The 23,606-nt window shown below is 39.5% G+C and overlaps 1 protein-coding gene across 1 annotated transcript in view; it reads right to left on the reverse strand.

Moving 5' to 3' along the window:
• The window catches only part of LOC408554 (neural-cadherin), a 75,039-nt gene continuing 51,433 nt past the window's right edge, over positions 1-23,606 (reverse strand). Inside the window, exons 2-24 of the mRNA XM_006563127.3 lie at positions 11,429-11,572; positions 10,348-10,463; positions 9,498-9,662; positions 9,037-9,174; positions 8,753-8,939; positions 8,443-8,676; positions 8,199-8,371; positions 7,966-8,115; positions 7,579-7,884; positions 7,202-7,475; positions 6,859-7,067; positions 6,122-6,454; positions 5,848-6,054; positions 4,195-4,466; positions 3,927-4,132; positions 3,704-3,846; positions 3,005-3,616; positions 2,009-2,309; positions 1,737-1,926; positions 1,406-1,647; positions 1,126-1,341; positions 570-725; positions 1-110 (exon numbers count right to left, since the gene is read on the reverse strand). Coding sequence (XP_006563190.1) covers positions 1-110; positions 570-725; positions 1,126-1,341; positions 1,406-1,647; positions 1,737-1,926; positions 2,009-2,309; positions 3,005-3,616; positions 3,704-3,846; positions 3,927-4,132; positions 4,195-4,466; positions 5,848-6,054; positions 6,122-6,454; positions 6,859-7,067; positions 7,202-7,475; positions 7,579-7,884; positions 7,966-8,115; positions 8,199-8,371; positions 8,443-8,676; positions 8,753-8,939; positions 9,037-9,174; positions 9,498-9,662; positions 10,348-10,463; positions 11,429-11,572 — 5,084 coding nt within the window. The remainder of the gene's footprint in view (positions 111-569; positions 726-1,125; positions 1,342-1,405; positions 1,648-1,736; positions 1,927-2,008; positions 2,310-3,004; positions 3,617-3,703; positions 3,847-3,926; positions 4,133-4,194; positions 4,467-5,847; positions 6,055-6,121; positions 6,455-6,858; positions 7,068-7,201; positions 7,476-7,578; positions 7,885-7,965; positions 8,116-8,198; positions 8,372-8,442; positions 8,677-8,752; positions 8,940-9,036; positions 9,175-9,497; positions 9,663-10,347; positions 10,464-11,428; positions 11,573-23,606) is intronic.

Raw genomic sequence — 23,606 nt, forward strand, 5'->3', positions numbered from 1 at the left:
TTAATCCTCCTCTTCGCTTTCCTCCGCTGGCCCGTACATGTCGGCCAGCTTGTCGAATCTCGGCCCCCAAGCGCCTAGATACTCGTACTCGTGCTGCTCGTCGTCGGTTCCTGCTCGTTAAAAAGAAATCATTCTCATTCTCGAGTCTCAAATATTCTTTTTCTACGAGATGATAATGAATAATTATTTGAGTTTTAATCAGTTTGGTAATATTATAACAGTTTTCGATCGAGAATTGCTTTCAGTTTTCAACAATATAGTCTCAAATATTCTTTTTCTACGAGATGATAATAAATAGTTATTTGAGTTTTAATCAGTTTGGTAATATTATAATAGTTTTCGATCGAGAGTTGCTTTCAGTTTTCAACAATATATAGAACGAAAATTTTTAATAGATATAGAAGATCGGAAGGGATGAAATTATAATATTTGGATTTATTTAGATTTATTCCTCCTTTTATGCGTTAAAATCGTTATCCAAGAATGATTCATATTTAATTGTATGAATTATATTAATATGAATATTGTTTATATCATTAATTTTTTTCGTTACGAAACGAAGAACATACCGGAAGCTAACGATGACAATGAGCCTGCGATGCTTCCGCCACCCTCGTACGCGTAATTTCGAAGATCGTCGAACGGTGGCGCATTAGGGTCACTGTCGGCTCTCTTTTTGTGATCCTCTATGAATATGCCCACGTTTGGTTCCGGTCCTAGCGTATCTGGAAAACGAGGATAATCGAAACGATATTGGATATCTCGCGGAAAATGCCATCCAAGATGGATCGCGAATAAAAAGAAAGAGAGAAAGAAAGAGAGATAATCAAAACGATAACTCGCGAAAAAAATCATTCAAGATGAATCACGAATAAAAAAAAAGAAAGAGAGAAAGAAAGAGAGATAATCAAAATGATATCTCACGAAAAACACTATTCAAAATGGATCACGAATAAAAAAAAGAAAGAGAGAAAGAAATAGAGATAATCAAAATAATATTGGATATCTCACCATTGAAAACGCCATTCAAGATGGATCATGAATAAAAAAAAAGAAAGAAAGAAAGAAAGAAAGAAAGAGAGAAAGAAAGAAAGAGAGAAAGAAAGAAAGAGAGAAATGACTCACAGGGTATTTTACACGGTGGCAGCTTCCCACCCATTTCCAGTATCGGACCGCCAATAGGAATTTGAAGGGGGGTGATGTCGAACGCGGTCATGTCGTCTTCTCCGCCACCCTCGTCATCATAATTGATGATATTCTCTCTTACGTCGTCATCGGGTCCGGGATACTTGATGTGAGATTCTCTTCTCCTGTTATATACCACGAATACCAAGACGAGAACTGGAAAATGAAATAATTTTAATTGATTCCGTCCGGATCCAACCATTCTCCTCTATCAACGTACCGAGAATGATCAGAAGGCAAACCAAAATGGCCGCCAAAGCTCCCATACTGAGCTTCAACGTTTGCCCCTCTTGCACGAGCTCGCAGTTCTCCCCCCAGAAACCATCCGGGCAGATACATCTGTACCGGAACCGAGGATCCTGATTGATGCATCTACCACCGTTCAGGCAAGGATAATCTATGCATTCGTTCTTGTCCATGCATCCTTTATTGTCAGGCGACGGAATCCTCCCTTCCCCGCATCTAACAGCATTCAGAGAATTCGAATATCGAATGGTAATTTTGATTCACGTGTTACGTTATCAAAATCGTACTTAAAATTGAATACTCACGTGCAGTCGTACTCGTTCCAAAGATCGATGCATTCGAACGGTTCCGGGCAAATGACGTTGGCGCAAGGCTTGTTCGAGGGACAATTCCTTTCCAAGTTTCTGGCCATCGTTGCTTGACCCCACTGCGTCCCGTTCATGGCGGGTGGCAACGGCAGATGCTTCCCCTCCAATCTTATATCGTCGAGACATCCTATTTCAGAAATAGATCGATTTTCAATCAACATCTCTTTTACGATCGTAAAAATTTAAAGAAGAAAGAAACTCTCATTCACCTTTCTGGTAATCGGCGTACACCTCGAACGTCCTTACCCCCGTATATTCTGCCTTGCCGCCAGCGAAAACTCCTTCCTGTTTGTCCACCAACAACCACTGATGCCCCTCGAAGGAGAAGGTCTCGTTGAACCTTCTCCCCTCCCCCCCGTCCAACTCCAGCGTGGCGGCCGATCCGTACCTCGACACTCTAACTGTGTGCCACTGCCCATCGTCCACAGCTATCGCCGTCAACCATATATCCCTCTCCTCGGTTCTCAGGCTGTTCAAATTGTAGCGGAAGTGCAGTCTGCTGTCCTTGATCTTGAGAACAAATTTTGTTTTTCAAATTCTTCGATTTCTCTCCAATTATTATTTATTCAAAATCGATAAAGAGAACAAATTTTGTTTTTCAAATTCTTCGATTTCTCTCCAATTATTATTTATTCAAAATCGATAAAGAGAACAAATTTTGTTTTTCAAATTTCTTCGATTTCTCTCCAATTATTATTTATTCAAAATCGATAAAGAGAACAAATTTTCTTTTTCAAATTCTTCGATTTCTCTCCAATTATTATTTATTCAAAATCGATAAAGAGAACAAATTTTCTTTTTCAAATTTTTCGATTTCTCTCCAATTATTATTTATTCAAAATCGATAAAGAGAACAAATTTTGTTTTTCAAATTCTTCGATTTCTCTCCAATTATTATTTATTCAAAATCGATAAAGAGAACAAATTTTGTTTTTCAAATTCTTCGATTTCTCTCCAATTATTATTTATTCAAAATCGATAAAGAGAACAAATTTTGTTTTTCAAATTCTTCGATTTCTCTCCAATTATTATTTATTCAAAATCGATAAAGAGAACAAATTTTCTTTTTCAAATTCTTCGATTTCTCTCCAATTATTATTTATTCAATATCGATAAAGAGAACAAATTTTGTTTTTCAAATTCTTCGATTTCTCTCCAATTATTATTATTATCATTTATTCAAAATAAAGGATAAAGGACAATACCTCCAGGATGGCGTATTCTCTGTTGTGCTGGTCGCTGACCCTGAACAACTCGCCGTGGACCTCCCGAGTGCGGAACCTCAGTTGCACCTGGGTCGAATATTTATCCGGCTCGAAGGACAGGGCGTATTTAACGTAGCTCTGCGGCTTGAACGTGGTCGGTATGGTGGGCGTCATGCATCCGGGCCCTGTCCAGCCGGGGTTGCACTGGCATCTTGCCTCGACGAAGCTTCCCACGCAGGTGCCGTGCTCCCAGCAACGGAACGTGGACTCCTGATTGTTGCATATCTCCTCGGTCTGGGGGCAGCCGGCCACGCTGTTCCTGGACAGGCCCGGGTGCGCAAGGTCGTAGAGCTTGCTGTTGTGGAACAGATTCTTGATGCACCCGTCGAAACCTTTGCCGACAGGCATGTGCTTCCACTTGTAGTGGGTCGGGTCGAATTGCTCCACGTACAAACCACCGATCTGAAGGGGGGCGTTCACGTTCAGGTACTCGTTGAACGGTGGTATAGTCCCTTGGGCTTGGCAGCTGGTGTCGTTGAACTCTGGCGGCGTTCCGTCTTCCGGCTCCGAGATGTCCGCCGACTTGCAGTAGTCGATGATTAATTTCACCGTCTGCTCCGTCCAGTTGGAAACGATACGATAATTTCGATTAGAAGAAGATTTTTTTTAGAAATCGTTTAATTTTATCGTTTGCCAAACCTCCGTGTTCCAGAAGATGTCGAGCCTGTGCCATTCCCCGTCGTCCAGTGTCCTTTTCGGCTTCACCTTCAACTCCAACGTGCCAGAACCGAAGTCTATCAACAGCCGCGGTATTCCACGTTCCAGCTCCACGGATATAAAGTCTGCACAAACGGTAAGGATTCTTTCTATTCCATCTGTACAACGATATTTCAAACTATACAACTCGTCTCGTCTCACTCACCTGAGACCATAATCTCGTCAGCCTCTGGCGGAACTATGGGCCCATTGTACAATAACAATCCGTCGGGCTTCTTCGTGATGAATTCGAAGCTCAGATGACTGTTGTCGCACATTTCGAGAGCCGGGTACCACGCCCATCCGTTCCCGCGAAAACTTCTCGCTGTCTGCTGACACCTCGGGCCGTTGTACCCGGCTGGACACTGGCACCTGGCCACCAAAAATTCGCGTCAGTTCGTTCCAGCGAACGATCTCAATTTTCCTCAACTTACGACAATCCGAATCTCCCCTCCACGCAACGGCCGCCGTTGTAACAAGGGCTGCTCCTGCACGACTCCCCCTTGCTGAAGTTTCGCGCCCCGCAGGTGCACTCGGCGATTACGTCCACTCGCACGCCGACCAGGGCGGTTCTGTTCGCGTTCACCATGTAAGGCAAACTGCTGATGTCCAACGTGTTCGTGCAGCTACCCTCGCACACTTCGTTCTCGTAGTAACACTCGTCGATACCCACCATGGTTATGTTGATACCCACCTCCTTCTCGATCTGAAGATGTATTTGTCAATTTTTAAAGTAACTCGATTTGTCGATCTGATTCACATTAGATTGGAAAGAAAGTCGTTGCTTTGGCTGAATCAATGCAACGAGAAACAAGTTTCGTTATTATTGAATAAAATTCCTCAAATTGGAAAATTGGAATTTGCTTCTTTTCTTGAGAAAAACTAATTTGAAAATTATACATTTAAAATCAAAATGAGGAATTGTCGATCTGGTTCACGTTAGGTTGAAAAAAAATCATTGCTTACGAAGTTTTCAATTGTTAAATTTAAATGCACACATCTTGGCTGAATCAATGCACTTTTGTCAACGAGAAACAAATTTTATTATTATTGAATAAAATTCCTGGAATTGAAAAACTGTTCGAATTTACTTCTTCTCATCTTGAGAAAAACTAATTTGAAAATTATACATTTAAAATCAAAATGAAAAATTGTCAACGGATCTGGTTCACATTAGATTGAAAAGAAAGTTGCTTTCGAAGTTTTCAATTGTTAAATTCAAATGCACACATCTTGACTGAATCAATGCAACGAGAAACAAGTTTTGTTATTATTGAATAAAATTCCTGAAATTGGAAAACTGTTCGAATTTACTTCTTTTCTTGAGAAAAACTAATTTGAGAATTATTATATTTAAAATCAAAATGAGGAATTATCGATCTGGTTCACGTTAGGTTGAAAAGAAAGTCATTGCTTTCGAAATTTTCAATTGTTAAATTCAAATGCACATATCTTGGCTGAATCAATGCAACGAGAAACAAGTTTTGTTATTATTGAGTAAAATTCCTGGAATTGGAAAATTGTTCGAATTTACTTCTTTTCTTGAGAAAAACTAATTTGAAAATTATATATTTAAAATCAAAATGAGGAATTGTCGACGGATCTGGTTCACGTTAGGTTGAAAAGAAAATTGTTGCTTTCAATTGTTAAATTCAAATACATATATCTTGGCTGAATCAATGCAACGAGAAACAAGTTTTGTTATTATTGAATAAAATTCCTGGAATTGGAAAACTGTTCGAATTTACTTCTTTTCTCGAGAAAAACTAATTTGAAAATTATACATTTAAAATCAAAATGAGGAATTATCGATGGATCTGATTCACATTAGGTTGAAAAGAAAATCATTGCTTTCGAAATTTTCAATTGTTAAATTCAAATGCATACATCTTGGCTGAATCAATGCAACGAGAAACAAGTTTTGTTATTATTGAATAAAATTCCTGGAATTGAAAAATTGTTCGAATTTGCTTCTTGTCCATTTCCAACACCTTGAGAAAAATTAAGTTGACAATTATATTTATTATTATTTAAAATGAGGAAAATCGTAAAAACTTTCTTTCCAATCTAATATATATATATCTCACCTCTTCTCGATGCATCAACACGATCCCGTTCAATCTGACAGGTTTGTAATACGTCGACCCGTGCGCCGCGAATCTCACGTCCGTCAACGGGGGATGTATCCTGCGCAATTGAACGCTGAACACGTCCACGTTCTCCCTGTCGATGTTCAACAGATGCGCCAACTTGTCCCTGAATAATTCCGCTTTACTTCTCGACGTAGTTTGCGACTGGAACAATCGAATCGGTGAACATTCGTCTCGAATTTTTAACTTTTTTTTTCTCCCTTAGACTTACCTTGTAATCCCAAATACGGATGAAATCTTCGTCCGTTATGCCCGATATCCGAACGGAGCCAGAGTTCAGCACAGCCTCGTGCGGTATAGTCTTCACTGTGACCGTCACGTTCGCAGGCACGTCCGTTTGCGTGTGCTTCCGATCGTACACTTTGAAACGTAAATGGTATCTGCCGTCGTGGGTACCCGATTTCATGTATATCATCCCCGTGTCCTCGTCCAATTTAAATTGAGCGTGTTCCAAACCCTCCCAGTAAAATTTCTTGTCGGGTAGGTCCCAATCGTCCAGATCGTACACGTAAACTCTGCCTATTTCCGTGTCCGGTGATTGTCCCTGAATTTGGGAATTCGAATTACGTCACGATATTGTGAGAATTGCAACACGCTTGTTTCAACCCTTTCTCGCTCGAACCAGCTAACTTGAAATGATTTCACGTGCAAAGAAAGAATATTCTCGCATTCATCTATTATTCCATTTCTATTACATTTCTATTTTCATCGTCATCAATTTCTTAACGAATAAAATCAGATTTATCTTTAGAATTAGAATTAATCTCATGATATGCTTGTAAAACTAAGAAAACTTTGAAGACAGTATTTCTATCGACCGTCAAAATAACGATTATACATAAAGCAGATTGCTTGAGCGATATTTTAAGGGAATGAATCTTAAATAAATATCGTCGATCATCATTCGAGCAGAAAGGATTAAACGGAGAAAAGTTATGAACAACGTACTGCGTAATTATATACAAAAATGTCTTTCGATCCTGGCTGCATTTTGTTATCGTTGATATCCCCGATAATAACGGTTAAAGTACTGGTCCCAGACATAGAAGGAGTGCCGGTATCCTTGATAACGATCGGTATCAAGTACTCCTTCTGTTGCTCTCTGTTAAACGAAAGTAAGGAGGAAACGATGGCCATACCGTCCCCGTTCGCTCCCTCTGAAACGAAAGAAAAAAAGCCGGCCGTTGGTTATCGCTCTGAACTGTATAACCGGCCGGCTAAGAGGCCAACAACCAGCCCAACAACAATCGGAGTTGGACACACGATTGTTGTGCGCGTCCACACCACTCACTGTTATCGCTCTCAACTTTGAAACTGGCGCGAATCACGTCGTCCGCCTTAGGATCCATCCTGAAAGTGAACGGGGGCCCGTTGCTCTTCGATCGATCGTCGTCGTCCGTTGCCGATATCTCTACCACCTTTTTCTGCTGGGAGTGTTCCTGCAACACCGGCCTATAATCCTTGAGGAATCGGGGCGGATTGTCGTTTATGTCGTGCACGATCACCGTCAACGTCGCAGTAGCAGTTTTCGGCGGGATCCCGTCGTCGATGGCCAAGATTTTCACCTGATTTTTCGGAAAAGAAAAACCAATTTTTCTCTTCTTCCTTCCTCTCGTAGGGTGAAGAACGATCGAGGAGGAGCGGCAAATCGAAAATCCTGTTTTTTACCTGATGCCTCGGGGTTTCCTCGCGATCCAGACTCCTCTGGATCGAAACCGTCCCGTTTTCGTTGATGGAGAACTGCCTCTTACGGTCGGAACTTCTGTCGATCGAGTAATACACCTTGCTCTTACCACCTTGGTCCGGATCGGTGGCTTTGAACGTTTCCAGGCTGTTCCCGATACGAGCGTTTTCCGGCACCGTCGTCTCGATATTCGCCTTCTCGAATTGGGGCTGATTATCGTTTATGTCGCGCAGCTTCACCACCACCCACGAATAGGCAACGTGATATTTGTCGTTGTCGTTGTCCTCCCCCTGAAAATGAAGAAGAAGAAACGCGATTTTATTTAAATTCGTAGAAAAATTGTCGAGGAAATCGAAGATATATATATATACCTTGTCGTTGACCTGTATCCTAAACCTGAAACCGTTGCTCTGCAATTGGTCCTCGTAGTCCAACGACTGCACGATCTTGAGCGAGCCAGTGCCGTCGTTATTTCTCACCATGGTGAATTTGTCGGCACCGTAACCGCTACTTTCGATCACCTATCATGAATCATAATTATAAACAAATTTCTCTTCTTTCTTTCTGTAGCTAAGAGATCGAAGGAAGGAAAAAAAATACGTACTTTGTACTGGAACTTATTAGTCTCGTCCTCATCGTGCACAGTGACCGTGAGTATCGGCATTTCCGGCAGATCTGGCCCTTCCGTCTCGTCCACCTCGGTGAACCATTCCTCCTTCGTGAATTGCGGAGGCATGTCGTTTATATCTTTCACTCGTATAGACGCTGTCCCCGTCCCTAGAACAGCGACTCAATGAAACGAGACCATTTCCTTATTCCCCTCCTTTTATTATCAATTTTCCACTCACCTTTCAACCCCCCTCCATCCATAGCTACCACTTGTATGGAATAATCCGGCGTCCGTTCTCTGTCCAGACAGCAGACCGCCGTCTTTATCACCCCGGTGTCCGATTCGATCTCAAAGATGGGCGAGCCGGTCTCCTCCTCGATCACGTTCTTCTCGATCGAGTAGATCAACTTTGCGTTCGTACCCTCGCTCGGGTCGTCGTAGTCGACCGCCGTCATGGTCATCACGACCATTCCTGAAACGTTCCACTTTTTTATTTCTATCCCAAAAGAGGAAGAAAATTAAATCTTCTCCATAAACGAAGAGATTACCCGCTGTTCCGTTCTCCGTCACGTTGCCGAAGTAAATTCCTTGGGGGAACGTGGGCGCGTTGTCGTTGATATCTTTCAGGTTCACCTGCACGTCGGCGTACCCGACCAAACCCTCCCCACCCTCGTCCTGGGCGAACACCGTGAATCGCCACTGCGGCCTCCCGTTCGGCTGATCCCTGTCCAGCGGCTGTGAAGATGAGTAATTTTTTCTCATTGTTGGAAATCGAATTGCAAGCAGATGGAATAATTGATGGAGGAAGACAAGGGGAGTCGCGTTGATCTACCTTTAGAACGTAAATTTCCCCGCTGGTGCGGTTGATGTCGAATTTACTGTTCGCTGGATTATCGGGGTCGATACCCTGTCCGGTTAAAAAGTAGACGATATTCTGCGGCCTGTCCTTGTCGCCATCGGTCGCCGTCACCTGTTTGAAGAAGAGTTGACAAAGGGGTGGAATATGTACTCGATTCATTGAAAATGGACGATCCATTTTTACGTGCTTTGATCGAACATTTTTACGTTCTCTTAATACGCTCTCTGTATTCTATATATTTATATATATTTTATAGATATTCCTTGGAATAGAGAATTTTATATATCGAGTTTTTTAATAATATCGAATATCTCGAGATTTGAAGAATCGAACTCGAAGAACGATTCTGGAGGATAGGATTGATTTCCGTTCGAGTTAATTGGAAAGCTCATTGGAAAATTCAATTTTAAACGAGTTAAGAAGGACGTAATTACCCCGAGGACTCGTTTAGGCAAAGTCCTGTCGTCCTCCTCGGTGATCTGCGTCTTGTAAGTTGGACGTTCGAACACAGGTGGATTGTCGTTCACATCCTTCACGTGTATCACGACCGTCGTGTAATTTTCTTTCAAGTTATCAGACGCGGTGAGGCGGAGCTCGTACTGCAAGATTAAAGCGGGACAAGTGGATAACAGTGTTTGCAGCTGACCCGTGCAACTGCACCGACAGCAGGTCCCTTTCCGGGAATAATGGAAGCGGCCAACGAATTATGGGATATAAAAAGAGAAAGAGAGAGAGAGAGAAAGGGAGAAAAAATAGAGAGTTCATTTTTTGATAAGCTTTAGAAATTAGACACGCGAAAGTTACGGCAACTTTTTGATAAAGGAGTTTATAAAGATGAAACATCGTCGTAGTTCGTTTAATGGCGTGGAAAAAGATTTGCAAGAAATGGGATCATCTTGGTGGTTTAATGAGAGTTATAAAAACAGCGGGATGAACAAGTATCCCTTGCGATACAAACTACCGAAGAAACCGGTTAAACTTTAAACGATACGTCGAGGGATTCGTGTTATCATTTGAAATTAAAATTTCAAAAATGATTCCTGATCTCTCGAAAACTTTACGATAAACTCGAAACGAAAGACTCGAAAGACTCATTGAATCAATAATAATGAAATATTAATAATTCCAATCATGTTAGAATACAAAAGAAAAAACATTTTAACATTCTAATTTATCGAAAGTAACGAAAGGAGTATGGAGGAATATGGTTAAAAGGATCAGAAATCGAAGACTTTTATTTCTTCGTCAATGTTCTCCTCGCAACGCATAGAGTGACATACTTACCCTCTTCCTCGTCTCGTAATCTAACGCACCCGCGACATAGATGGCGCCAGTCATATTCTTCACGGCGAATGCACCGCCTATGTTACCGCTCGTAATCTCGTATCGAATACGCGAGGCTGTAAAATGCAGAAAAACATCGATTTCACAATGGAATCGCTCTTCCCTCCTCCCCTTCCTCGTGTGTCGTGGCGTCGTCTTTAAAGCTTAACGACTTGGCTTAAGAAAAAGAGAATGTACTCGGCGAACGAAGTAATGCGAAATAAGTACGAGAGTGATTTAAATTTCGAAAAGTGCTCCCCTTATTAAGTTTCGAACAACAAGTTTGAGCACGTAGGGAAGCGAGAGGACCCAGCGATTATTCGGGGCAAAGTCTCGGGGATTATTCGGAACAAGGTCTCGAGGCTTTGGGGAAATTGCGATCTCGGTGTATCTTCGTGGTGGAAATATTCAAAAAAAAAAAAAAGAAAGAAAGAAAGATTCGCTGTGAAATTTCATCGGTGTTTGATCGACTTACGGTTTACTCTCGATTTTAAGGTTTGTTAGAGATCGATCGATTTCTTTAAATTTCCCCGGGGATCGATCCCCGCGAGTAAGTAGCGGAGAAATTAGCTTCTTTAAGTAAAAGAAAAGGGAAAACCTGTAATCAAGCGGCAGGGAGCTTGTTAATCGAGATCCATCGGATAAATGTATCTCTGCTCGATCGTGGTATTTAAAGTTTCAGCCTCGAGAATGGATTTTCGAAACTTCGTTAGCCAGGTTATACAGAACTTTGAGATATAAGTAATAGATTCATTATTAGGAAAGGATAAATTTAAACAAAATAGAAACAAGCTTATTAACTTTTCTGAGCGAGAATTATTTTCTCCATTCGTTGCAAATAATTTACAATTTTATTTATAGTTTAAAAAAAGGAGAAAGGGAAAGAGAAAAATAAGAGGAGATCGAGAAATTTAATTCCATTCAACGTTCTCGCGAGAGAAGATTACACGCGTTATTATTCTCTCGCGATTCAGTGAAAGCAAAAAGAAAAAAAAAAAAGGGAGAGAAAAAACCTCACGTATTTGCATATGTGTCCACTTACACTCGTCGTGATCTTTGGCGGTGACAGTGAGTACCGTGTGCTGGATATCCTCATTTTCGTCTACTTCAGCCTCGTAGAGGCCTTTGTCGAAATAAGGCGGATTGTCGTTCTTGTCAGCTATTCCAATACGGATGAATTTCGTCACTGGAACAGACAAAAGGGAGAAACGTCACGTTCGTGGATCTCGTCTACCCTTCCCGCCGCAATATAAAAGTCCCCCGAATATAGGTTGCGATGCAATCCCTCTCCAGAGAAGGTTCAGCCCTTCTATTCTCCTATCTTATATATATATATAAACAGAAAAATTCATTTCCGTTTCTATCCCTTTTACCCTTCGGTTTCATCGATGGGGAAAAAAGAATCGTGCGTATGTACGAATACATAAGAAATCGAGGAGAAAAGTTTTTTTTTTTTTTTTATCTCAATGAAAATCGAACGAAATAATACTTCCTCTCACAGAGAACGAGGGATTCATTCAATCATGTAGCAACTCATCATTATTCCAATATTTTTCAGAGATCATCGTACACGTGTATACACGATTGAATGAAATTTCTCTCGCTTTTCGATTTTTCATTCGTTCTGATGACACAAGATCGCTACGGAGCTTTCGAATTTCTTTCAGATCTTGATATTTCGCGGTTAATTTATGCGGATGATTCAATGGAAAATTCGTGGATTTATCGTGGAATTACGTGATAATAATTTTTTAATTTTTCTCTAGAAAAATGTTAAAGAATCGCCGCTAATGCGATGAAATGATTTAACACTCGATCGATTACGAAATATACAATTTTCTTTAAACGAGCGTTTGTAAATTTCGTTTTAACGATTTTTGCCGATTTCAAGAAAATTGAAAACGTTGAGAACGGTTTTTCGCAAATGAATGATCGCGATAGGATAGCGAATTCCCTCGTTAAAATAATAATAATAAAGTTGGTTAATAAATCATTCCATTTTCCCCAGAAAACTTTTCCTTCCCACAAACATTATTAACAATTTCAACGCGCCTCATTAAAACTCCTTACCCCGAGAGCTTGTCGATCCGACCCCCCACGCCGCAAACCACCCTCTCCAAACCAATTTAAATAGTCGCTAAACAACGAGAATCGAAGAAGAAACGACTTCGTTCCATGTGAGAATTAATATCAAACGCATCTAAGTTGAAAGTATACGGAGTATATACGAAAAATTAAAATATACTCGCGAAAAAGACGTATATTAATATATTGGGTTGGCAACTAAGTAATTGCGGATTTCAGTTGAAGTTGATGACGACCTAATCAAAGCAATAATCGATTCGGATCGTCACAGTACAACTCGTGAGATTGCAGAGAGGCTTCATGTATCGCATACATGCATTGAAAACCACTTAAAACAACTTGGCTATGTTCGAAAACTCGATACATGGGTTCCTCGCGAACTGAAAGAAAAGCATTTAACGCAACGCGTTAACAGCTGCGATTTGCTAAAGAAACGTAATGAAAATGATCCATTTTTAAAACGACTGATAACTGGCGATGAAAAATGGATTGTTTACAACAATATCAAGCGGAAAAGATGGTGGAGCAGGCCACGTGAACCAGCTCGAACAACATCAAAAGCTGGTATTCGTCGAAAGAAGGTTTTGTTATCAGTTTGGTGGGATTACAAAGGAATTGTCTATTTTGAACTCTTACCACTCAACCGAACGATCAATTCTGTTGTCTACATTGAACAACTAACAAAATTAAACAATGCGGTTGAAGAAAAGCGGCCCAAATTGACAAATCGAAAAGGTGTTGTATTCCATCGTGACGATGCAAGGCCACGCACATCTTTGGTCACTCGGCAAAAATTATTGGAGCTTGGTTGGGATGTTTTGCCACGTCCACCATATAGTCCTGACCTTGCACCATCTGATTACTTTTTGTTTCGATCTTTACAAAACTCCTTGAAGGTAAAAATTTCAATAACGATGATGATATCAAATCGTATCTGATTCAGTTTTTTGCTAATAAAAACCACAAGTTTTATGAACGTGGGATTATGATGCTGCCTGAAAGATGGCAAAAGGTCATTGATCAAAATGGGCAACGCATTATAGAATAAAGTTATTTAGTTCCATGAAAAAATTGTCTTTGATTTTCTAAAAAAAATACTTAGTTGCCAACCCAATATTAACATCACGTAGCATATTTCAATATCAATTTTCATTAAAATCAAAATTTATTAGAATAATTAATCATTTTTCGAGAATGAACGAGACGCGCTCAACGTTTGGATTTTCATTCGGAAGATGAAATTCACGAATATTCGAAATATCCGAAATATCTTAACAAGCGGATTATTAAGAATTCATTATCGTCAATTCTTCGGCCAATCTGCCTCCACGTATCTTACGAGAGAATTTAACTCGTCTCGATTCGTCTTTGAATTTACCTATCCAATTAACTCGATTCCCTTTCCACTTTCGTTCCATCGTCCAACTTTGAATTGGCGCGCAAATTATTTCGAGAAATGTTACTTCGTTGATTTTTCAAATCCTCGACCGGATCGAATCGAATTCACGTTCGTCGAGTAGCGGATAAAAGTGTTTTAATTAATTAAGAATGGTTTATCGTTGTTTCGTTGTTGAGAAGGGCGAGGTGTGTAAAAGTGCAGCTTTAAAAAAAGAATAGGTTGAAAGCTCTTCTATCTCATCTATGTAATTTCTTCATAGCGCCAAACATTTCTGTTCGCAAGAGTATCTTCTTCGTTACACCTCGAAACGGGAGAAGGATTCTTCACCTTCTCTTTTCATCCTCCTTCTTTTCTTTCGTTCTCTCTATTCGCGGGAAATAAATATTTGCCGAGATTAATTCGCGAGTTTAATTTCAGTGAGATAACAGTCCATCGAATGCGGGTAGATAGAGCGACGAGGAAACAAACGTGCGTGTAAAAATATTATTCTCTCGGTAAATTTCGCGAATCTTTTATTTTCAGTCTCCTTCCAAGCAAGTTTCCAACGTCGCGCCTCGTGGATTTTTCGAACGGCGTAGTCGAACTCGTCTTCGAATTTAATTTTTTAAATATCAAGGAATGGATGCGAGCACAATTTCGTGAAAACGATGCGAAAAGTTAAAATATACTCGCGAAAAAGACGTATATTAATATATTAACGTCACGTAGGATATTTCAATATCAATTTTCATTAAAATCAAAATTTATTAGAATAATTAAAAATTCTGGCGCGTTGCGTTTCCTCTTTAATAAATCACAATAAGAATTTATTTACACGTGCTTTCCTCCGTTATGAATGAAGATAAAGCACGGAAAGATATATTATGAAACTCATCTGCCGTGATCCGCGTGTAATATTAATATGATAATAAAAAAAAAAAAAGAAAAAACGTAATACAATTCTTCTTTCAGAAAAAAAAAAAGATAAAAACATCGCAACATCATTTCCTCCGTAAAAGCGAATGACTACATTTTATAAATATAATACATTATCCGAAAAAACCAACTAAAAACCGTTATTCGTCAAATATAATCCGCCATCATTCTTGTACTCCAATTTTACAAAAATCAACAAGCATTTGAGCAAGCATAATTTTTCAAAAGCATAACAAGAATAAAGGGGTGGGAAAAAAATGATGCAACGAAAAATACAATTAAAAACACGGGAGGAAACGTTGCAAAATATTATCCTCGATCTCTCGTGTTTTCATTATCTTTCCTTAAATCGTTATATCATCCTGTTCCATCCTCTTTGTCGTATCCAAATTAATTTCCGTGATCGGGAAACGATGAAAAATAGAACAACGAGGAGAGGAAGATCCGAGGCCAGGCCTCCGAGGAATTAATTATGTTGCCTTCGTCCCCAACGATCCCTCTTTTTAAGGAGAGGGGGATGAAACCTCGGCCAAACTCGGCCGCAACAATTCCACGCTTTTTCTCCCTCGATTGATTCGCGACCCACTTTCCCTCCGCCGTAATTCTTAATTCGCGGATTTCCACGATTTATCGTCAACGAGACGCGATGATGGCGTATCGAGAAGACATGGATGCATTCAGAAAGATAGGGATAAACGTATGCATTCGAAAAGAAATGATTAAAAGAGTTATTTTCAAATAACGTTGCAAATTTCTTTTTCCTTTTTTTTTCTTGTACTAATTCGAGAAAATGCGTTACAATCGATTTAGATCCCGTTCAGCAGTTTTATTTCGTTCTAACGATCCGTTTAACGACGTGGAAAAAGAAATTGTACGTACCGATATATGGAACGCGACAACGTGAAGTTGTGTGAACATAGAGTGTCTCATCGATTCCTTTCCATTCTTTTCTCGTTTTCGAAGGAAGAGAGATTTTTTTGATCTAATTTTAAACGAGGATTATCGTATTAATTAAAAATGCTCGAAAGAAAATTCGTATTTTTTTACGATAGATATGGTATATCGAGATTGATATACCGATTCCGCGAAAATATCTTTAATGCGATATTGAAACCACTCGTGGGAAGCCAGATTATTATAATATCTATCCAACAAATATAATAATAGGTAACATTTACCTATGTATCCAATAATTAAACATCAAAAGAGCTTAATGACCAGATATCTCTCTCTCTCTATATATATATATTCAGCCACGTTGGCCACGCGATATTAAACCAGAGCACGGTGGTGTCGCTTATTACGACTATTATTCCGCAACGACCAGGATAATAAGTAACGCTTGCCTAAGCGTTTAGTAATTACGAGTCAAAAGGGCGTAACGCGAATTTCTCACTCACGTATTACGAAACCGTAATTTTCCTTTCTCGGTGGATAATACAATTTTTCAATAATAATTGCGATCAAGCAGCCACCATTTTGCGTTACTACGTTGGGTAAAAAAAAATTTTGAATATGGATTTTTCTCTTCCTTTCTCTCTTTCCTTTTTTTCTTTTTTTTTTAAATTATTATCGACGAATCGCGCTGGCCAACGCAACATCGACAGGTAACAATTTCATCCCCCCAAGCGGCCAATAATTAAAAGTCAAAAGGGCTTAATGACCGGAACAATCGGGCGGGAAAAGTGGATGGAATCGCGTCTCTTCCGATCGTGAATCGTGATTCCCAGTAAATATGCCGGGCGCAGCGTGGTGAAATAAATTCGCCCTCTCGCGTGGCGCGTGCAATTTCAAATTTACGAGCAGGTTGGCGGGGAACGCGTTAAAAGTTAACGCTACGGCAATCCATACGGGGGATAACTAAATGGACAGCGTACGCCATCTATCCACGCCTGCCAACCTTTAAAAAAAAAAGAAGAAAGAAAAACGTAGCTCGAGCGTGAAATTTATTAGCGATTTAAAAAAATTGATGATCGATTCGACACTTGTTAACGAATCTTTACTCGAGATTTACCAGAGTTTGAATATCGATTTAAAATTTAAACTTGAATCGAAAAATGGAAGAAAAAGAAAAAAGAAATTTTCGAGAGAGGATCTTTACATCTTTAATGTCGTTCTTTAGAATGAAAACAAATGCGTGAAACTCGAGCAAATGAACAAGCTCGTGTACAAGTACTTTTCGGACCTATTTGGCACGAGAATACTCGAAGCAAGTCGGATTGTTCGAGCGAAGCTTTGCGAATCTATCGCCCGACCACTCGCTAACGATATAACGTTAATTAACTTACTACTGTTCCACTGTTTCGCGGAAATAAGTTGATGCACCGAATCTCTTTTCGTATCTCTACTCTACCATTTACCCATTACTTCGTGTAAATTTCCTTCCGAGAGTATTTTAAATTACATCGATTTATCGGCCAATCAAATTTAATCGAACGTTTCGTTATATTCTTCGCATTTAAATTCGAGTAAAATTGATTCGGATCGTTGGCGGTGAAAAAAAAAAGAAAAGAGAAACTTTAATGAAATTTATCCTTTATTTCATGCCCCGTACCACGACGATTTTAAGATAAACACTATGCGAAAACTGTAAATTTGTTTTTACTATTTGCTCGGTTGAATACCGCGAGTACACTTGACTTGATTATTTCAGTTTCTAAACTTTCATTTTCCTCGTTTCCAATCCTTAGCAGAGGACCAAGAACGAAATTACGTAGTCATAAAGCTTTATCCCACGAATGAAAAAGTTTCACTCGAAACTTCCGACGAGCAAATATTTCCCTCTTTCCGCTTACCCTTCCTTTTTGATAAAAAAGGGAAGGAATTTTTTTAAAGCCTAAAAAATTAATTACAATTATTCTCCCGAGTAAAAGTACGATCTATCCACAACTTCTCGTACAACTTCTTCTCCACAGAGATTTCCTTTCGCGCCACATTTATTTGGCGATATATCGAAAAAACGTGTACGTGAGATATCTCGTCGAAGAAGCGTCGTAAAGAATCACTGCCGAGGAAAAAAAAGGGGGTTAAAGATAGAACGTCACGCTACTCTTTATAAAAAATCACTTTAGAAAAATTGTATTTGCGCGTGAGAGATGTGTCTGGCTACGTTATTAACGAGATATCCCATATTGGGTTGAATTTGTCATTACCGTTCGATCGACCGTTCTCATTTTCCAACCCCCGTGCGTCATCGGTATTCCATTGTGGTTGCAACCACTCGGCGACCATCTCTGACGCCACAGGACCTATCCCAGACGTAACGAGCGCGATTCGATCGTTAACTGTTAATATTCGAATACGTGGAAGGATTCGCTTCGTCCGATACAACATTCGCTTGATGCAACAACCAAGGGGCAATCCGTTCCGAACGAAAATCGAAATGAAAACGAGTCGGGATTATTAAAAGTTTCAAAGCGATTGAAACTTCGTCCAATGCAATTTGGAGTTAGATATTTAAATATGATGAACGAGGCTCGATACGCTGTATTTCCAAATTTTTAATCTTTGAAAATTTTGTGTCCATTGAAGATGATTGGAGAATGCTTTTCATTTACGATCGTGTCACTTTTATTATCCATCCCCGATTATTCGAACATTCTGCATGATCGATCGAGGCGTGTATTTTCAAATCTTCAAAAATTCTGTATCTATAGATGATTAGAAAATACTTTTTGTTTACGATCGTGTCACTTCTCCCTTTTATTATTCATTTTATTCATCCTCGATTATTCGAATATCCCGCGCGATGAACGATTGATCGAGGCTCGATATCTTGGCATCGCATTTCCAAATTTTTAATCTTCGAAAATTCTGTATCCACTGAAGATGATTGGAGAATGGTTTTTGTTTACTATTGTGTCATTTTCTCTCTTTTATTATTCATCCATGATTATTCGAACATTCTGCACGATCGATCGAGGGTATTGGCGCGTATTTCCAAATTTTTAATATTCAAATCAAACGTTCCCGCGGAAGGATAGCAGGATTCGCTTTGTCCAAATTCCCGATACAATATTTGGTAACAATCGAGGAAACGAAAATCGAAATGAAAATCGAATTTATTAAAAAGTTCCAAAGCGTTGAATACAATTTTTTCGGATATTTAAATATCTAAATTCTGTGTCCACGAAGGATGATTAGAGAATGCTTTTCGTTTACTTATTGTGTCACTTTCTCTCTTTTATTATTTGAACATCCTGAGCGATCGATCGAAGCTATTGGCGCGTATTTTCAAATTTTTAATCTTCAAAAATTCTATATCCATAGATGATTAGAAAATACTTTTTGTTTACGATCGTGTCACTTTCTCCCTTTTATTATTCATTTTATTCATCCTTGATTATTCGAATATCCCGCGCAATGAACGATCGATCGAAGTTCGATATCTTGGCATTGCATTTTCAAATTTTTAATCTTCAAAAATTCTGTATCTACAGATAATTAGAGAATGCTTTTCATTTATTATCTCCGATTATTCGAACATCCTGCGCGATCGATCGAGACTGTTGGCGCATATTTCCAAATTTTTAATCTTAAAAAATTCTGTCTACAGATGATTAGAGAATGCTTTTCATTTATTATCTTCGATTATTCGAACATCCTGCGCGATCGATCGAGGCTCGATACGATGTTGGCGCGCATTTTCAAATTTTCAAAAAACGATCGAATACGCGGAGGAAGATTATTCGAAGGAAGGATTGAAATTTGCAATTGCGCGATATTATCGATATAGTGATAGATTAGCGATATCGATTCACGATTTGAAAAGGGCCAGGTTACAAACTTCTTCGAAATCGGGGAAAATTGAAATTGTAGCATGATGGCTCGGAGGATTGTGAAACAAGGGGAGAACTTGATGCATATTGCAGGCTCTCGCGACTTTATGAATTTTAAGCTTCTCTCGTGTATATTTGATCAAAATTCTCGCTCTAGCGTACGTTTGATCGCGGCTTTTTTTTCTTTTTTTTTTTTTTTTTTTTAGGCAATTTGTTCCTTTTCCCCCGTAGTTTTTCGATTCGAACGTATTCCTCCTCGGGAAGAGTTGTTTGGAAAAATGAAATTTTTATACGATATATTGGAAAAATATGGGTATAATTTATGATTTATCTCAATTTCGTACGTTTTAACGGAGGGATGTTTGCAAATTAACATAGAGCAAGCGAGATATTGGAATCAAAATTGTAACGAAGGGATTACCTGCTTTTTTTTTTTTTTTTTTTTTTTACTAGATAGCTGATGAAAAATTCATCTCTCGTGTTTCATAAAATATGAAATACGCTGTAATATCTAAATGGGAAAGGTAAAATAAAATAAAAAAAAAAAAAAAAAGATGAAAAGTAAAGTCTGTTTTTACAGCAGGTGCGTTATAACCGGCGATGCGATTTACAAATTTTACGTTCGTGAAACTTTTCCCGGATTTTCTATATCAAAATTCGAAATTTTAAGAAGCGAAATATATCTAATTTATCGATTAAACATTTCGTAAAAAAAAGAAGAAGAAATATTTATTATATCACCGGAACGAATAAAGCAACAATTTTCAAATAAAGAAACGAAACGAAAACAAACATTGCACGCTCGGTCAATATCCGCGATCAGATTAAACAGAAATTCCTACAATTTGTACAATTTAATTAAACTTTATCGATCGCGCAAAGAATAATAACAACAATAATAATAATAATAAAAACATCACCTATCAAATTTCACCATTTACGATTTCACTTTCAACAACCGCAACACGATCACCCGCAATCCTCCATTTTCTCCCTCTTCTTCTATTTTTTCCTCTTTTTTTTTTTTTTTTTAAGTACCATCAACGTTAATGGAGCCTGGTGTATACAGGCCACCTCCTCGCGCTTAATCAACCCCTCCCCTCCCTCCTCCTCTCTCTAGCAGCACGAGGTCGGCGGAAGCGGACGGGTCGCGGGAGAGCGCGAGTGTACAAATTTACCGGTGCGCTTAAATCGTTGAAACACGGCCGTTAAATGCGGGAGGAAGCGATAGAATAAAAGTTGAACGAGTCGAGGAAGAGGCGAGGAGGGAGCCATCGATTATGGGGGGCGGAGGGAGTGTTTTGTTTTCTCTCTCTCTCGGCAGCGTGACCAGCCCCCCCCGTTTACACACCGATGACGCCGCGCCGTGGATACAACAACGTGCCACGTACGAAACGCGTTATACTGGGCGCCACGGGGGTAAGAAATCGATAAAGCCCCCACCTCGCCCGCCCTCTAACCCCTTTTCCAACCACTTTCCAACCTCTAACCGGTCCGCAGAAGCTGATTCTTAGCCGCGCCCTCCCGCAGCATGGAAAATGTCTCCATCTCCTCTGCTCTCGCCATCCTTTCCTCGATTGGAACGATTGGGGGGAGGGGATTGGAAATTTGTGTTCACGGGTGTAAAGAAGGGAGAGGATGCTTGTAACGACGGTTATTGGGCAGGGATTTAAGATCGTGAACCGTCGTTGCAGGAGACGAGACGAGTAGGAATCTGAGGTTGGACGATGGCCAAGGGAGCAACGCAAATTATCCCCAACGATTTGGACTTAATTTCAATCGTGCATCACCGATTGGACCATCAGTTGTATTCTTACAACCAGACATTCGTCGTGAAAAAAAAAAGGAGAATATAAAAATCGCTGTCAATTTTTCTCATATAAAATTATTAAAGGTGATGATACACGCAACATAAATCTTTGTTTGGATCAGATTGACGTCAGATTGGTCGAGTATAAATGGAAGTGGCGCGCGTTGAATCGGAGCAGAGATTCGAAGAATTGAAAATTTAGGCGGAGGAGGGGGTTAGGTTTGTCGCCACGGGGTTGAATGGGGGACTAATGGATCGCGTCGATCCTTTTTCCCCATCTTTCCTTCCAACAGACTCGTGAAAAGAACGGAAAGACTGGTCGCCTCGCCCCTTTCGTTTAATTGGAATTGTTTGCGACAATGATGTAATCGAGTATCCAATCGGGCGGAGATTGCTTCCTCCGAAAGGAACAACGGTCGGTGAAAATCGGTGAATTTTTCCTGCTTGTCTTGTTAGCGTCGCTCCGCCACGGTGACGCGGATCGGCCCAACTTTCTTCCTTTCATTCGTTGGCGGAAATAGAGGAAAGAGAATCGCGAAAATTTGAGTCGAACAGACATGTCGTACGATTCAACCCCCGAAGATAATCGATTTGAATTTTTCTGATTTTCTTTCTTTCTTTTTTTCGTAAGCTCTGCGTTTGAATCGTATGGAAGCTGATATCCGATTATATTAAAAACGGATACGGTATTCCATCGATGGCGCGTGAATTCGATCGAATAAATTCGAGAAAAACAGAAAAATTTAATTTATATTTTGCGTGTAGTGAAAAATAAAATAGCGAAAGAATAGAATAATAAACTGATTATTTCGTGAAATTTATTAAGCATTTACGGTTCGCGTAATCAAATGAAATTTCACGGTATATACGTGTTTTTCAAACCTCCAGCGACGGGTTTATTTAAGATCTTGATTTACACGGTATTGAAAATATTCAAAGGCTAAAAAGAAAATATATATATATATATATATAAAACTTCGACCAGAGAGGCTGTTTCAAATCGCGAGAGGGCTGTTCACATTTTCAAAATTCGCTCGAAATGATACGTATTTAATAACCAACCCTTCTTTTCGCGCGAATCCAGCAGAAATGTAGGTCGATAGTATCCTTCACTTTTTTTTTTTCATATACAATTTTTCATATCGAAAAACACACTTTTTCTTTTCTCTCTCTTTTCTTCTAATAAGATAATTCGAGAAGAAACGAGTTTCTTCTCCTTTTCAAATTCCTTTCCTTCCCAAATCACTGTCCTCGAAAAGAGGCACAATTAGAATTAACGCTCGTTTTAGAAATTAATCCAGCACAACCGCAAAGACACGAATCCTTCGTATAAGATTTATAGTCTGCTCGACTAGGGAATTCTTCGATGCACGTATGCATCCCCGATATACGGAACGGCGAGGGAGGGAAAACCGCAAAATTAAAAGAAAAAAAAAGAAAAAGGAAAAAATAGAGACAAGAGTCGGGGAACGAGAAGAAAACGAGGCACCCGACTTAATTTCCTTCCTGTTTTCCGGTAGAGATAAATCACCGGTGATAAATCCGCGGTAATAAATCGCCAGGGAAAAATAGTGTCACGTTACCGGCCCGGCCCAAGTATATCACGTCCTCGCTTACGAGCCGTGCACCTGTGTGTTCATATATATATATATATATATATATATATATATATATATGTGTGTTTCTATATATATAGTGTGCTTCACAAACCACTCGATTCGATCGCCTTCCCATTTGCACGGGCAAAACTGTTTTCGGATAAAATCTACCCCCCGGTGTCGCGAGTGGATCTTGTCCCTGAAAACGAATCAGATTCTCTAAACTTATTATATCCCCTCCTACTTCTGTTCTTTCCTTTTTTTTTGAGAGAAACGAAAGATTTCGCGATGAAGGGATGATCGATGAGCACGAGATTGGAGATTCTTTTTAAATAAAATTTAATTTGGTTAAAAGTGTTATTTTCATGGATATTTTTAGTTTATTCTTATAGGTGGAAGCGATACGATACGATGATTTCTTGGTTACAAATTTATCAAAAGGGTAAGAAGTTGTGGGAAGAAGTAAAGATAGGGCGGATAGTTTTTCGCACGGGAAACTTTCCGGTCCGAGTTTGTGCGGTTAATGCGTCTTATCGAACCGCTACCATTTTACCGATATCAAAATTTTCTCCTCTATAATAAAGTCCACGTACGTTTCGAACTTCTCCAAAGTATTCTAATAAATTGGATAAAAG

Source organism: Apis mellifera, linkage group LG16, assembly GCF_003254395.2.
Source record: "Apis mellifera strain DH4 linkage group LG16, Amel_HAv3.1, whole genome shotgun sequence".
Taxonomy (NCBI): domain Eukaryota; kingdom Metazoa; phylum Arthropoda; class Insecta; order Hymenoptera; family Apidae; genus Apis; species Apis mellifera.